Below are 15,049 nucleotides of genomic sequence, written 5' to 3'. Positions count from 1 at the left end.
ATGACGCAGTAATTTGAATGATGCAAACACATTTGTTTCTGGAGACGTTCTAATTCGCTTCTGTTCTGGAGACTTGGTATATGTTGATACTTGTTAATATTGACAAATGGGCTGTTTTACACTGCTATATTGTTCAATGATTATTATGTATGTTTAGGTTGTGTGCTATTGTGTGCTTAGCTGTTGGGTAGCTGCTAGCTCCTAATAGCCTACAGCCTAGCATGTTTACCTTTTGTAAATTACTTTAGTAAAATAGAAGAAATTGTGTGCTTACTGGAGGACATTTAGATGTTAACTGGCTGTCCATATTTGTAAACACGCTGCAGGACTGCTTGTATCGCACATGATATCACTCATTTTACACGCAAGCACATATCATCCCATACTTGTTCTTTTGGACCAACATCCAAAACAATTTCAGATCGGGACACTTACACCAAGTGGACTGGACATCCAACACCTTATACAAGGGCTAAAGTCTTCTCCACCTACTCAGGAGGTCCTTCGAGACATGTCCAGGTTTCTGTTACGGACCTTCTGTCACCGTGGTGACTTCTGCAGTGTTACATGCCATCCTCATGGGGGCAGCATGAACAGCTAATAAACGGGACATTGCACACCACGGAGCAAGTGGCTAACAAAAGAATGTTGGTTTTGGCGACAGCCTCCAAAGTTCCCTTCCTGTTTCCCGTGATCGAGCTGTGTGCCTCGACTCCTCCCTGGATTTCGGACTGCCTCCCTCGATCCTCGACCCCTGCTTGGACACGGACCTCGTTGCTTCTCTCCAGCTTGCCCACGGACTGCCTTCTCGCCTTGCCCCTCTGGTCTTACAAAGGATTCATCCAACACGCACTGACAACCAACTCTGGTACCATTTACATTATCAATTCTACACATCGCCTTGCACTTCACACTTAGAGTAGCATACACATCCCACACACTCATCAATAGCAGAATAAAGGCTATTGAACTGATTCCTGCCGTGGTGTCGTCTCCTTCACCCGCCGTACGTAACATTTTGGCCACTGTAACATGACACACAGCTTAAACAGTAGCACTGTGTTTGAATAATAAACCCTGTACTTTAATCAAGAAATTATTTGGCGTACCACTATATGGAGCCCACGTACCACAGTTTGAGAATCAATGCTCCAGGGGAAATCTGTGTCCATATTGTTATCAGTGACATGGCATGGATTATGTCTGTGAACACAACCTGACTGACATGACGACATTATACCGACAGTGTTTCATGTCAACTTCATTCAAGCGACAACCAACATTCCTTACGTCTGTATAATTCAATGTTTAACGTTACGGTGACAGCTCGATTCGAATCGGATAATGTTTAAAGAAAAACTGGACTTCATTGTGTTACGTTGTTGTGACGGTACTGGATATGTGACGGTACTGGAGTAGACTCGCCAGCCGCATTCTTGTAAAGTTGTCCATTTGTAATGACTTCAAATTTGACTTTGACTGCGTGGTGGTGCGCACCTCCGACACCGCATTATATTTGAGAACTAGTTGTATGGCTTACAGACGTACACATTGAATAAGTGTGCATGTTGTGTGAGCACGAAATAAAAGAAAGAAAAGTACCAAGTCTTTTTTAATTAGAATAGTTACGGGACAAGCGGTAGAAAATGGATGGATGGATAGTTACGGCTAATTTCCCACAAATACATCAGTTGAGGAAAATGAGTAAATTACATTAATAACATCCTGTAATTTGATATTGGCATTATTATTATTATTATTATTATTATTATTATTAATTTCATCTTCTGATAGATTAAAAATTAACACCAATATGAGCATTCTAAAGCTCTGCCAGATGCAATCCCACCCATTTGACTGATGGACATTTTTACATCCTTTATATAGAACGTATAAATAAAGACAAATGAAGATAGAATACCTATAACCGAAACATTTAAGTGTAAAAAAAAACATTATGATTTGCACATTTTCAGAATGTGCTTATTCTATTTTTAAACAAAGAAACAATCTGAAGTTGTCTTTATTTTGAAGTTATCATGCCATGAGTTTACCAGTCTGGCCCACTTGGGAATGGATATTCCTCCAAGTGGCCCCTGAGCTAAGATGAGTTTGACACCCCTGCCCTAGGGCATCCTAGTATAATGGTATTTATGTCCCTGGTAGGTAAAAGCAAAGGCTTTACGCAGATCCGAAAGCAAAGGTATTCTAAAAAAGGCGCTTCGCTAAGTCAAAAACCGAGAACCACTTAGGAGAGGAATCCAATACTGTAGGCTAAGTGCGGTGAAAAGACTTGGCACAGGAGATACAGGAGTGACAGTAATGTTTTTATGGTAGGATTTTCAGTCGGATTTCGGTACAGGGAGTAGGGGAGTGTTCCATGGAGACGTGGAGTCTTCAATAACACCTGAAGATAGCAAGCCTTCAGTTGTGTCTTTTAAACCTGCTTGCGTTGGCGTTTGTTGTTATATTGCGGTTAACAGAGGACAAAATCAGGAGGAGGCACGTCGAAGGGTCACTGGGACCATAATGTTGTCGGCAGTGAGGTTAGCATTTTCTTAGCATATGAGAGTTCTGTTTGTTACCTGCATTGACGTAGACACGTGTGTCTACGTTGCTGTGGATGTGATACGGTCAGCTCAATGAAAAGGTGAGAAAATCCCGTTTGGAACGGATGTCAGTACCCGATTTGTGCACTCAGAGAGTCTTTATACCATGGAACCTAAGCTGCGAGCCTTGCCCTCAGTATCAACAGCCAACAAAACATGCGGTATCGCGTCAGTAAGTTGTTCCGGAGTAAGAGTAACGCCTTCACGTGCCACAAAAATGTCTAAGGTACTAATTTACAAAGTTGTGTCATCCTTTATGTTTGAACGAGATTAAATCAGGTTCTCTTGAATAATTGATAGTGGCGTGGAGAGGGTCAGGTGGAGGAGCAAAAGAACCCAGAGAGTAGATCCGGGGGTGAGCAGACCCAGGTAAATGTCAGCTGTGTCACACAGTTTATCAGATGTGGATAGCAAAGCCATGTAGTTGGAACAAAAAAGGAGACATGGAGAGTCGACCCAACATTCGACACAAGACAAATACCGATGATAAAGTCTCCATCCATCCATCTTCAACCGCTTATCCGGAATGGGTTCGCGGGGACAACAGCTCCAGCAGAGACCCCCAGTCTTTCCTCTCCAGAGCAACAATAGCAACTTCCTCCTGGGGGATCCCGAAGCGTTCACAGGCCAGAGAGGAGATGTAATCCCCCCATCTGGTCCTTAGCCTGCCCTGAGGTCTCCTCCCAGTGGGACGTGCAACGAGGACCTCCCAAGGAAGACGCTCGTGAGGCATCCACACGAGATGCCCGAACCACCTAAGCTGGCTCCTTTCCAAGCGAAGGCGCAGCGGCTCTACTCCGAGTCTCTCTCGGGTGACTGAACTCACCCTATCTCTAAGGGAGATGCTAACCACCCTTCTGAGAAAACTAATTTCCGCCGCTTGTATACGCGATCTTATTCTTTCGGTCATGACCATGGTCATGATAAAGTCTTTGTCCCACTATTTCAACAGTCTGTGGTTTTGTGAAAGAGTTCATTTGAGAAGTCCTTGACTCTCCCACCAGTTTGAACATCAGAGAGTGCATCGGCCCAAATGTCGCACCAGCATTTCGGTCACCTTTGCCCCGATCATGACATCCAGGAAGGACTTAGGTGTTTTAGCCCCAGGGGTGAGAGGGCACCCCTATTCTTGAACCCACGTCGGGTATTTGGGAGCAAAACTTGCGTTAGGTGGAACTTGAAAGCAGGCTGCTGCCCGTGGTGGAGGGAGGCGATCAAAACACCTCAGTCAGGTGTGGGCATTCCAGTTTGACTTCCTGGGTATTCCCTGCTCTATCCCCCTGCCCCGTCATCTACGTTCTCTTTAGGGTGCAAATCTCGGCTCAAACGAGTCCTGAACGTATTCATAAACTTGTGGCACACGACGGTGTTGCTGTGGCCATGGGGGAGGGTCCGGATAAGGGCCGTAAACAGCCTCTGTGCGACCTGAGGTGTAGGTGTGTCTAACTAAACAGTCTCTGTGGGTTTAGGTGTAATATTAAAAGTTTTCAATTGCGATTTTATGGCGGCTGCAGATACATATTTATTTTGCGACTCAATTTTATCCTGCATTTTGTTATATTGATGAAGATGGTGGACTATCGCGCAGCGCCACTCCCTCCATGGGTTACCTTGAAATCCAGGACTGTCCAGGACTGACATTTAGACACCACTTCCTTTGGAAGACCTGACATCACAGCTAGTTTGAACATAAAGCTTGTGATCTCCTACTTATGAGGATGGAGACCGGTCTGGTTCACCCACACCTGAATGGCTGACTCTATAAATTCATCAGCTGTTTGACCTGGAGTCGGAACAAATCTAGAGGTTGTCTGAGTGCTCCAGTCAGTTGAGTATTCATCTCTCAGACCTCTGGCCCAGTCGAGTCGATGAGGCCTGAATGGGGTCTCATCACCCAGCTGACGTGTTATCGCAGTGTTGTCGATGGTACAAAGTAGCGGCTCCCAACACTGCTCTCATATCTTCTAGCGCCAGTTCCACTCCAAAAGTACACTTTTCAAAGCACCGCAGCCAAGACACCGACACTTGGTGAATATCAGGAAGCCATTTTATCCTAATATCAATATCGCCCAAAGCGGTAGTGGACGGGGTAGGGGAAGAAAACGTGTTTGTTTTGGTTCTGCTCCGGGTTGTGTACTGCTTCCTGCATAATGAGAATCTGTCAAAGATGAATATTATTTTCGACAATCTTTAAGGCCTACTTAAACCCACTACTACAGAGCACGCAGTCTGATAGTTTATATATCAATGATGAAATCTTAACATTGCAACACATGCCAATACGGCCGGGTTAACTTATAAAGTGCAATTTTAAATTTCCCGCTAAACTTCCGGTTGAAAACGTCTTTGTATGATGACGTATGCGAGTGACGTCACTAGATAAACGGAAGTATTGGTACACCTTTGAATCCAATACCAAAAAGCTCTGTTTTCATCTCAAAATTCCACAGTATTCTGGACATCTGTGTTGGTGAATCTTTTGCAATTTGTTTAATGAACAATGAAGACTGCAAAGAAGAAAGTTGTAGGTGGGATCGGTGTATTAGCGGCTGGCTGTAGCAACACAACCAGGAGGACTTACTTGGATAGCAGACGCGCTAGCCGCCGAACGCACAGATGATCGGGTGAAGTCCTTCGTCCTTCCGTCGATCGCTGGAACGCAGGTGAGCACGGGTGTTGATGAGCAGATGAGGGCTGGCTGGCGTAGGTGGAGCGCTAATGTTTTTATCATAGCTCTGTGAGGTCCGGTTGCTAAGTTAGCTTCAATGGCGTCGTTAGCAACAGCATTGTTAAGCTTCGCCAGCCTGGAAAGCATTAACCGTGTAGTTACAGGTCCAGGGTTTAATAGTATTGTTGATTTTCTGTCTATCCTTCCAGTCAGGGGTTTATTTCTTTTGTTTATACCTGCATTTGAGCCCGATGACATCACGTTAGCTCCGTAGCGAAAGTGTTTCGCCAATGTATTGTCATGGAGATAAAAGTCACTGTGAATGTCCATTTCGCGTTCTCGACTCTCATTTTCAAGAGGATATAGTATCCGAGGTGGTTTAAAATACAAATCTGTGATCCACAATAGAAAAAGGAGAAAGTGTGGAATCCAATGAACCCTTGTACCTAAGTTACGGTCAGAGCGAAAAAAGATACGTCCTGCACTGCCCTCTAGTCCTTCACTCTCACTTTCCTCATCCACGAATCTTTCATCCTGGCTCAAATTAATGGGGTAATCGTCGCTTTCTCGGTCCGAATCTCTCTCCCTGCTGGTGTAAACAATAGGGAAATGTGAGCAGCACTCCAGCTTGTGACGTCACGCTACTTCCGGTAGGGGCAAGGCTTTCTTTTATCAGCGACCAAAAGTTGTGAACTTTATCGTCGATGTTCTCTACTAAATCCTTTCAGCAAAAATATGGCAATATCGCGAAATGATCAAGTATGACACATAGAATGGATCTGATACCCCCGTTTAAATAAAAAAATGTCATTTCATTAGGCCTTTAGGTCGCTGTCTGTGAATAGTGACTGTTTCTGTCGCAGGTGTTTTTGTGATGATTTTTAGCCTATTTTACGCTGCAACTCGAGGCTCATTGACACTCACTCTCACTCCCTTAATCTCTTCTTCCCTCGCTTCAATAACTTGCAACGTACGCCTTTTACCTTCTCATTATTTTAGGTTGAACCTCAATCGCTCGTCATATACTACCTACCTCGTGTTGAGCAGCCGTCGCTTCCTGACCCACGTCAGCTTGACTTATTTCCTCAAGCGGCACATCCTCCATCACCCTTTTAAAGTTAAAGTTAAAGTACCAATGATAGTCACGCACACACTAGGTGTGGCGAAATTACCCTCTGAATTTGACCCATCCCCTTGTTCCACCCCCTGGGAGGGAAGGGGAGCGGTGAGCAGCAGGCCCCTGAGCAGGTTTTTCAGGGCCACTGAGCAGGTTTTTCAGGTCGGGATGTAAGGTGGAGGCAGGGCGGGTTGTAAGGTGGAGGCAGGTCCGAAGTAACATCTGGACCACACTCTAATGTTGTTCATTTATTCGCCATATAATCGTGCCAGCACCTCAAGGCTACAACCTTCTTAGACTTAGACTTAGACAAACTTTATTGATCCACATGGGAAATTGTTCCTCCTTGTTCTTCTGAGTTGACTTGTTAGAAAAATAACCTGTTGCGCAGTCACTTTTCATACCACGGTACTTCAACTCCATACTGGCAAAAAATTGGGGCTAATGAAAGGTCTAAACAGCTTCTCAGGTATTTATTAAGACCCTTTCACTGCTGAGCTGTGGATGGCATCCACCCAACACTGCCTTAATAATTCTCAACTTCTAATCAGATGTAGACATCGTTAAAATGTTATTCACTCTGCAGACCTTCACAGGACGGGTCGCAGAGGTCCACTTTCTGGGTGTTAATTCACAACTCAAATCTAACGTTTCCTCTCCGTAAATACCTTCCGTTGACACTATACTAATGTCCCCACAGAGCTGTGACCTCAACACACCGCAGGAAACCACAGGAAACTACTCGCACAGTTTTCCTCACAGAGATTATAGCAGTTTTATAGATTCACATACAAAATTATAGCAGCTTTTAAAATTCTAGATCGGAAACTCCCGACTCAATGCGCGTGGATCCAATTTTCAATTAAGAGATCTGTAGACTCAATCGAGCGCTTCCCCAATTTTACAACAAGTTCCCAACTTGTGGAATCCTTAGGTTTCCTGTCCTGTCTTAAAGAAAACAAATCCCACATTCAAGGCTCAACTCAGTTAAAATACAACATTTTGTGTTAAATTTAGTAGAAACAAGAACATATTCAACTGAATTCCTCAGTAAATTCACAGTAGCCAAAGTGCGGTATTTTATGAAAATTGTTGCTGCTCACCTTTTTTTCGACCGGTCAGTTTTCTGAGGATGACAGTCTTCTCCGATCTCACCACAGATTGTGACCAGTTTAGTGGCCTTACGACCAGCTTAATGGCCTTGCGACCAGCTTAGTGGCCTAGCGACCAGCTTAGTGGCTCCGTTGACCAGCTTAGTGGCCCTGTTGACCAGCTTAGTGGCCTTGTGGTTAGAGAGTCCGCCCTGATACTGTGAGGTTGTGTGTTCAAACCCCGGCCGAGTCATACCAAAGACTACAAAAAATGGGACCCATTGCCTCCCTGTTTGGCACTTAGCATCAAGGGTTGGAATTGGGGGTTAAATCACCCAATGATTCCCGAGCACGGCCACCGCTGCTGCTCACTGCTCCCCTCACCTCCCAGGGGGTGAACATGGGGATGGGTCAAATGCAGAGGACAAATTTCACCACACCTAGTGTGTGTGTGACTATCGTTGGGACTTTAACTTTAACAGGGAAAATAGCCTTTTACTTGAATTTGCTTTCTCCGTGACCAAATTGACTCCAAAAACCTGGACTCGGTCCACTGGCGGCGTGTACGTTTGATCAAAAGGGAGAAGGAACTTGTCAGACACTCATGTCAATATTCAATCAGTTGCATCAACACAAAGACATATACTTACAGAGGCTCTGGGTTGTTGTCTTTACACGTCGCCAACGTACGCTGGATTGTGTGAGGGACAGGAAACCGGAAAACAAAGTGCCTTCAGCTTTTATAGGTTATAATAAGGGGTACTTAGCTCTGATAACCTTACCTGTCTTGCAAGTCTCATCCTAGCGCTAGATTTGTTCCATTCCTTTTGCACATCTTCACACTTTGCAACTTGCTCACAGTTACGTGTTTCAAACCAAGAAATATAACAAGAACACAATTGGCTTGCTTATGTTACCAAGAGTGGTTTAACAGAACACATCTGTTTTAAAACTGTCTATATTTTTCACAATTGCCAAGTTTATGTAGAACACTTATTTCCGCCCCAAACAAAAATAACACGTTGCTGTTATGATGGAATAAACATTTAACGATAGCTAAAACTATCTAAATCGCAACACCCAAAGCTAATGCGCGTGCACATGTTACGTAGTTACAAAATTCCATCCAAGAAGTCGTAAGAAGGCGAGATATAACACTAAAAATACTTAGGAACGTTAGCGTTCTCTCAGCAGGTGAGCGTCCCGAACACTAATCAGAGGCAGGTGAAACTAATCTGCTCTCATGGCAACTAAAACACAAACCCAGGGGTGCTCAAAACAGAACTAAGGGAGTCAAAGTAAAATACAACATGATCCAGGCAACGAATCCTTACAATACCAATTAGTAGAGTGCGGCCCTGTTCTATACTCACTGAAATACCTTCTTAGCTATTCTTTATTGAGCATTAATACTAAATAAGCAATCATTAAAAGCAGTCTAACAGTTGACATGCATGATGTTTAAGTACTAGTACCCTCTACCGACAAAGAGGAGTAGCTCCTTCAGCAACACAGCGTGTCTTTATTTTCTGGTGTCCATTACCTTGTGTTCTTATAGTGTTATTATTTTCCTACTCTTATATTTTTACGTTCATTCCATTTTTATTGTAGTCATGTTTGTTTTCCCCAATGTGGGCTAAATAAAGGTCAAGTCCTCCAGTTCAGTGGTCCCCAACCTTTTTGTAGCTGCGGACCGGTCAACGCTTGAAAATTTTGGGGGGGGTGATTTTATTATTTTTTTTCATAAAGAAATACAATCATGTGTGCTTACGGACTGTACCCCTGCAGACTGTATTGATCTATATTGATATAGAATGTATATATTGTGTTTTTTATGTTGATTTAATAAAAAATAAATAAAAATAAAAATAAATAATAATAATAATAATTTATTGTGCGGCCCGGTACCAATCGGTCCGCGGACCGGTGGTTGGGGACCACTGCTCCAGTTGACTTCCATTGCCCATCCTTCTTTGCGCCATGGACAAAGTCGCCCTCTGGTGGACTAGAAGTTTATTACAATATCTCGCTCAAAAGACAGCAAATGACGTCAGCCAAGTGTGACAGGAGGACGGAAATTTGAATATTAAAAAAAGCTAATCAATACAATAAAAATAGTTATTTGTGAAACATAGCTCACAAATGTTTTACTTTTTGGTAACTATAGGGGCGATGGAAAACAAAGTAATAGCAATAAACAAAATCTATAATTAAACAAAATGAGTATCGAGTACCGTGAATACAAACAAATAGTTCAAATGTGTTGGCAGGTTTTTTAACCAGTTGTAATTTGTTACTGATATTTATTTTATATATCACCTTCTCAGAAAGAGAGTTCCTTAATGTAATTTAAACAATACAATAAATAATTAGTACAGTGTGTATTGTGTCATTAAAATAAACAGTAATAATAAGGATTTATTTTAATAATTTGGCCTTCATTGGGTGAGTCATGAAGTTGACATGCTAACTTGTGCAGTATGTTTTTGAAGAAAAGCAGCGGGGTCACAGGTCGATGTTTGTGAGTGTGTGTATGGAAGGGTTGCCGGGGGGGTGCAAAGCGGGAAAAGCTCCAGTGGCACTATTGGCCTTCGGAGAAGGTGGAAGATTAAATTTCGGCCTGACAGCGTTTCCTGTCGACACTGCAAGCAAAGAGAGAGTGAGGGGGCGACTCGTGAAGGGACCCACAAACAAGCTGAACTGTCTAACTTGCAGATTAACACCCAAAGGAGCCACGCTGACCTTCGACCCCTCGAACTTCCTCTCACGAGCGAGGGAGGAAAGCGAGGAGGCAGAAAAGACTGGATGTGACCATGTTGGAGTCCAAGAAGAAGGTCGGGTGAGTGAGGACACCCTGAGGAGGTGGTGGCGGACATGGAGGTGAAAAAAGTGTGATTAGCCTAAGCAGACGGACGCTCACGCTAATCAGGTAAACACATCGTTGGCATTGTGATCAGGTGTGGTTCTGATAATGTTTCTTGTTCTTGACTGTAGAAAAGTGAGTATTCGCATCGGCAAGAGTCACTCAGGTAGGAAATATTTTCTTGACTATTGAGGAGAAAATCATAGTTTTGGGTTGATGATTTGTTGTGGTGGTTAAAGGTTAAGAGATGGCGGATCCAAACAAGGAAGGCGGTAGTGAAAGAGGCGAGCCTGAAGACAAGCTTGCGGACGAGGACGAGGACAAGCGGGCCAAAGACGAGCACAACAAGCTGGAGAAGGAGAGCGGGAATGTGGTGGCCCCGAGCAGGAACGTGAAGCGGGGAAAGCGGCGTCAACCGTTGCAGAGCGGCTGGGCCCTGAGCGAGCGCCTGGCCATCAACGTGTCGGGGATGCGTTACGAGACGCAGCTGCGCACCCTCGCTCAGTTCCCAGAATCTCTGCTGGGAAACGCCCGCAAGCGTCTCCGCTACTTCGACCCTGACCGGAATGAGCTCTTCCTGGACCGGAGTCGGGTCTGCTTCGACGCCATCCTCTACTTCTACCAGTCGGGCGGGAGACTGCGGAGGCCAGCCAACGTGCCCTTGGACATTTTTATGGATGAGCTGCGCTTTTACGAGCTCGGGGAGGAAATTCTGGACCGCTTCAAGGAGGACGAAGGCTTCCCGAAGGAGGAGGAGAGAGCTCTTCCCAGCGGTGACCTGCAGCGCCGCCTCTGGATGCTCTTTGAGTACCCCGAGTCTTCCAGCGCTGCTCGCATCATTGCCATCGTCAGCGTCATGGTCATCATCATCTCCATCCTCATCTTCTGTCTGGAGACCCTGCCCGAGTTCAGAAACGAGAAGGAACAGAGGGAGGTGCGTCAAATGGTTTTGTCGCAGACATAGTAATTCTTATACAGTACTTGTGGAGCACACTGGTGCAGTGGTTAGTGCAGCTGCTTCAAGGCAAGAAGGTTCTACACTTGAACCAGTGTCTGCTCAGTGCTTGGTTGTGTGGAGTTTGCATGTTCTCCACATGCTTCTCGCTACACCAGTTTCTTTTTACAGTCCAACAACATGTACGTTAGGTCCACTGATGACTCTCCTGTAACTCTGAACAAGATAAGTGGTAAAGAAAGGACGATGCTTGAATGTCAATTCCTTACCAAATGGTAGGTGACAGGGTGCAAATAAGGTGAAGATTTAACACCGCTAGGAAGTAACGAGGTTAACATGGAGGGACAACAAGCGCTGACAGGTATCCTCTTACCAAACATAAACATTCTGAGCTTCAGGTGTTTATCTCCTCTGAAGGATCGCCACTATCTGCATTCTGGTTTAGTGGGTGGTGAATAAGATAACCAGGAAGTCCGTTTTGAGTATACAAAAACATACTCAACGATAAGAGAAAGTCCAGAGAACCTCCATTCTTGAAAGTTGGAGATATGGTTACTTGAGAGAAACGTTGGCAAGTCGGCACAGGTATGACGGAGGAGACGGAGATAGGAGAAAAGTCCGAGCCAAGAGGCGCATTTAGATGGAGGAGATATTCCAGAGGACGAGACAGAGCCAAGAGTATGAAGGCTAGGAAAGCAGATGAGATGCTCTTATGTTACCCCCTCTGAGACCTGGACTACTAAATATAGGCAAAGGACAAGCCACCAACATATAAATGTTTATTAATAAACACTGACTCATACGTGAGGAAAACAGCACTGGGACACATGACACAGCTAATCAGCTTTGCTAGCATGGATTCAGAAAGTCGAATTTGTAGCGTTCTATCAATGATGTCAGCATCTGTGACATCCGCGGTTATAATTTGCAGCCTTCCGACATTGTGGTGGGATTTAAAAATGATTTGGCAGACGAGGGATGATGATGATCATCACAGCGGAAAGGAGCAGTAGGACGTCCAAGTTCCGAGTCAGATCTGCCTAACCAGAGCCAGGAAAGCCTAAAATGTCCCTCAGTGAAGTACTAAGTCAGGACAAGGTGAAGCAATAGAAACACAAAAGTGACAAAGTGAGCAACGAGAACCCTAAAGTCTTTTGGTAACTTGACATAACTTGCTTGTGCCAAATTGTCTTGAGACCACTTTCCAGAGCTGGGGAGTAACACAAGTCCATATTTTTAAATATAGGCAATGAAATGAAAGTCTGCGTGGAAAATTAACGTGCTGGAGTGAAAGTAGAGAAGCCAGAAATGTTGGTATCTTGCGATCGATGTAAAATGTTGAATGTCCTGAAGAGCGACTTAGCTCCTTGTTTTGACTTTGGTAAATTCCCAATGACCAAAAACCACCATAAATGGGAGTCCCTTAAAGGGGTCAGATCATGATATTTACGCTTCATTTTGGTCTACATAACATGCAATGATGGTTCTTTAGTCAACATTTTGCATAGATTTTGCTGTAAAGACCTTTCATTAGGCCAATTTCTGTCTGCTTCTAAAAACGGTTAGTTTTGAGAGGCGGAGATGTTGGAAGCAAACGAAGCCCTCCTTACCTCTGACCTTACCCGCTGACTACACTATTGTCCCCGCTTCGCACCTATGCTTGGTAGTCGTTTTTGTTTTGACAAGACCGTATGGAATATGGACACTGGTGATCGCCACCAGCCATCTAATTTTTGCCGGTCAGAAATTTCTGCTGGCTAAGGTTAAACTTAAAAACCCCCCAAAAAACAACAAGTCTTTCTCTCTCCAATGCTAAATCCTGGACGTATACATGTGTATATTGACCATAAAATGTTTTCTACTCTATATCACGTTAATACTTTCACTGCACTGCTGCTTTGAACACTTGTTCAATAGAAGGTTCAAGTCCGCTAGTCAGTAAACCACACTACTAGCTACATCGCAAACGTGTTAAAGGATTATATCACTAACTGGTCCTTTGCCAAACACAGTAGACAATGAACTAAAGAAAATTATTTTTTGGGAAAAATCAGTCTTTATTTGGCTGGAGGGTGATGACACTATGTCTTACAGTAGAAGGCTAAGCTAGCTGCACAACGAGAGTTAACATTGCTAACGTATGATTGACATATTTTTAACCTACTGTTATTGCTTACCGTTTCATTGTCTCCTCCATTGCCATAAACAGTAGTGGGAAAATTAATCTTTTTGTGAAAATTTGTGGCTGTAGCAGGACCAATCTTTGCACACACTTGAAGCCACTTCTTTACAGTTAAAAGCACATTGCCACAAATCATAAAAGTAAGGCACTTTTTACTTTAGATGAGGTTGAAAGTTAATGTAGTGACTTGTGCTGGTCACAGCAAACAGAGCATTTTCCTTCATTGGGTTTCATCATCAATGTTGCTGTGACACAGCCGGATTTAAATAAATTAAATAGGCTGCCTCGCACAAATTATGTTTGGGTAAATTTCTACCTTATATGGATATTCCGCTGACGCCAGACAAAATATCACACTTAAACAACATTCCAAACTGTTTGGAGGAAATATGAAAGAAATCAAGATTGTTTTATAAAAATCTCTGCAATGCCTCCATGGTCTGATTTAAAATTTTCGGGACTTAATTCAGATACCAAATACCCATAAGCAGGTACTAATATGTAAGAAAAGTTGGTTTTGCATCTTAAGGACCCTTTAAGAAATACCATATATAACTTACCTCGTGACTAATCACTGGACAGCCACGTGTTTAGCGTCACTGAGAAAGACGGTAGTGTTTCAGGTTTTGTAGTTGACTCCTTGGTGTCCCAGCAGTTCTCTTAAACCAGAGTCTTTGTCTTGCAGAGATTTACCAGCATCCTTCACCCAGCGGTGGCCAATGAGAGCGTCTCAAACTTGCCGACCTTTACACCCTTCCAAGACCCCTTCTTCATCGTGGAGACCATCTGCATCTTCTGGTTCTCCTTCGAGTTCATCATACGCTTCACCTGCTGCCCCAACAAGATGCACTTCTTTAAGGACGTCATGAACACCATCGACTTCTTCGCCATCATTCCCTACTTCGTCACGCTGGGCACGGAGCTGGCCAAGGACAAAGGGACGCAGCCCTCCGTGTCGCTGGCCCTCATCAGGGTCATCCGGCTGGTGAGGGTCTTCAGGATCTTCAAGCTGTCTCGCCACTCAAAGGGTCTCCAGATCCTAGGGCAGACTCTGAAGGCCAGCCTGCGTGAGCTCGCCTTGCTCATCTTCTTTCTCTTCATCGGTGTCATCCTCTTCTCCAGTGCCGTCTATTTTGCAGAGGTGGACCGCCCTGACACGGCGTTCACCAGCATCCCCGAGGCCTTCTGGTGGGCCGTAGTGTCCATGACGACGGTCGGCTACGGGGACATGTACCCAGAAACGGTGGGCGGGAAGCTGGTGGGCTCCATGTGCGCCATCGCCGGGGTGCTCACCATCTCACTGCCCGTGCCCGTCATCGTGTCCAACTTCAGCTACTTCTATCACCGCGAGATGGAGCGAGTGGACACCACAGAGTACCAGCATGTCCCCGCGTCCCTCTGGGAAAACGACATGGAGGACGGCGGAGAAGATGATGAGGTGGGAGATGAGGGGCCTGAGGACCCAGGAGAACACGCACCGCTGTACGAAAGGAACAGCAAAGCGGCGGGAGATCTGAGCGGGAAGAACTTCCTCTTCAGAGAACCTTTGGTCACTCAGGTGTGA

The 15,049-nt window shown here is 44.6% G+C and overlaps 2 protein-coding genes across 2 annotated transcripts in view; one reads left to right on the top strand and one right to left on the bottom strand.

Moving 5' to 3' along the window:
- The window catches only part of bcat2 (branched chain amino-acid transaminase 2, mitochondrial), a 25,950-nt gene extending 19,531 nt beyond the window's left edge, over positions 1–6,419 (bottom strand). Inside the window, exon 1 of the mRNA XM_062050272.1 lies at positions 6,311–6,419. Within this exon, the coding sequence (XP_061906256.1) occupies positions 6,311–6,382 (72 nt within the window). The 5' untranslated portion in view covers positions 6,383–6,419. The remainder of the gene's footprint in view (positions 1–6,310) is intronic.
- The window catches only part of LOC133651981 (potassium voltage-gated channel subfamily A member 1-like), a 19,613-nt gene extending 4,564 nt beyond the window's left edge, over positions 1–15,049 (top strand). The window contains exons 2-5 of the mRNA XM_062050270.1: positions 10,201–10,414; positions 10,480–10,514; positions 10,588–11,282; positions 14,171–15,049. Coding sequence (XP_061906254.1) covers positions 10,596–11,282; positions 14,171–15,049 — 1,566 coding nt within the window. The 5' untranslated portion in view covers positions 10,201–10,414; positions 10,480–10,514; positions 10,588–10,595. The remainder of the gene's footprint in view (positions 1–10,200; positions 10,415–10,479; positions 10,515–10,587; positions 11,283–14,170) is intronic.

This window comes from Entelurus aequoreus, linkage group LG06 (genome assembly GCF_033978785.1).
Source record: "Entelurus aequoreus isolate RoL-2023_Sb linkage group LG06, RoL_Eaeq_v1.1, whole genome shotgun sequence".
In the NCBI taxonomy this organism is placed as follows: domain Eukaryota; kingdom Metazoa; phylum Chordata; class Actinopteri; order Syngnathiformes; family Syngnathidae; genus Entelurus; species Entelurus aequoreus.
This window is presented reverse-complemented; position numbering and strand designations above follow the sequence as displayed.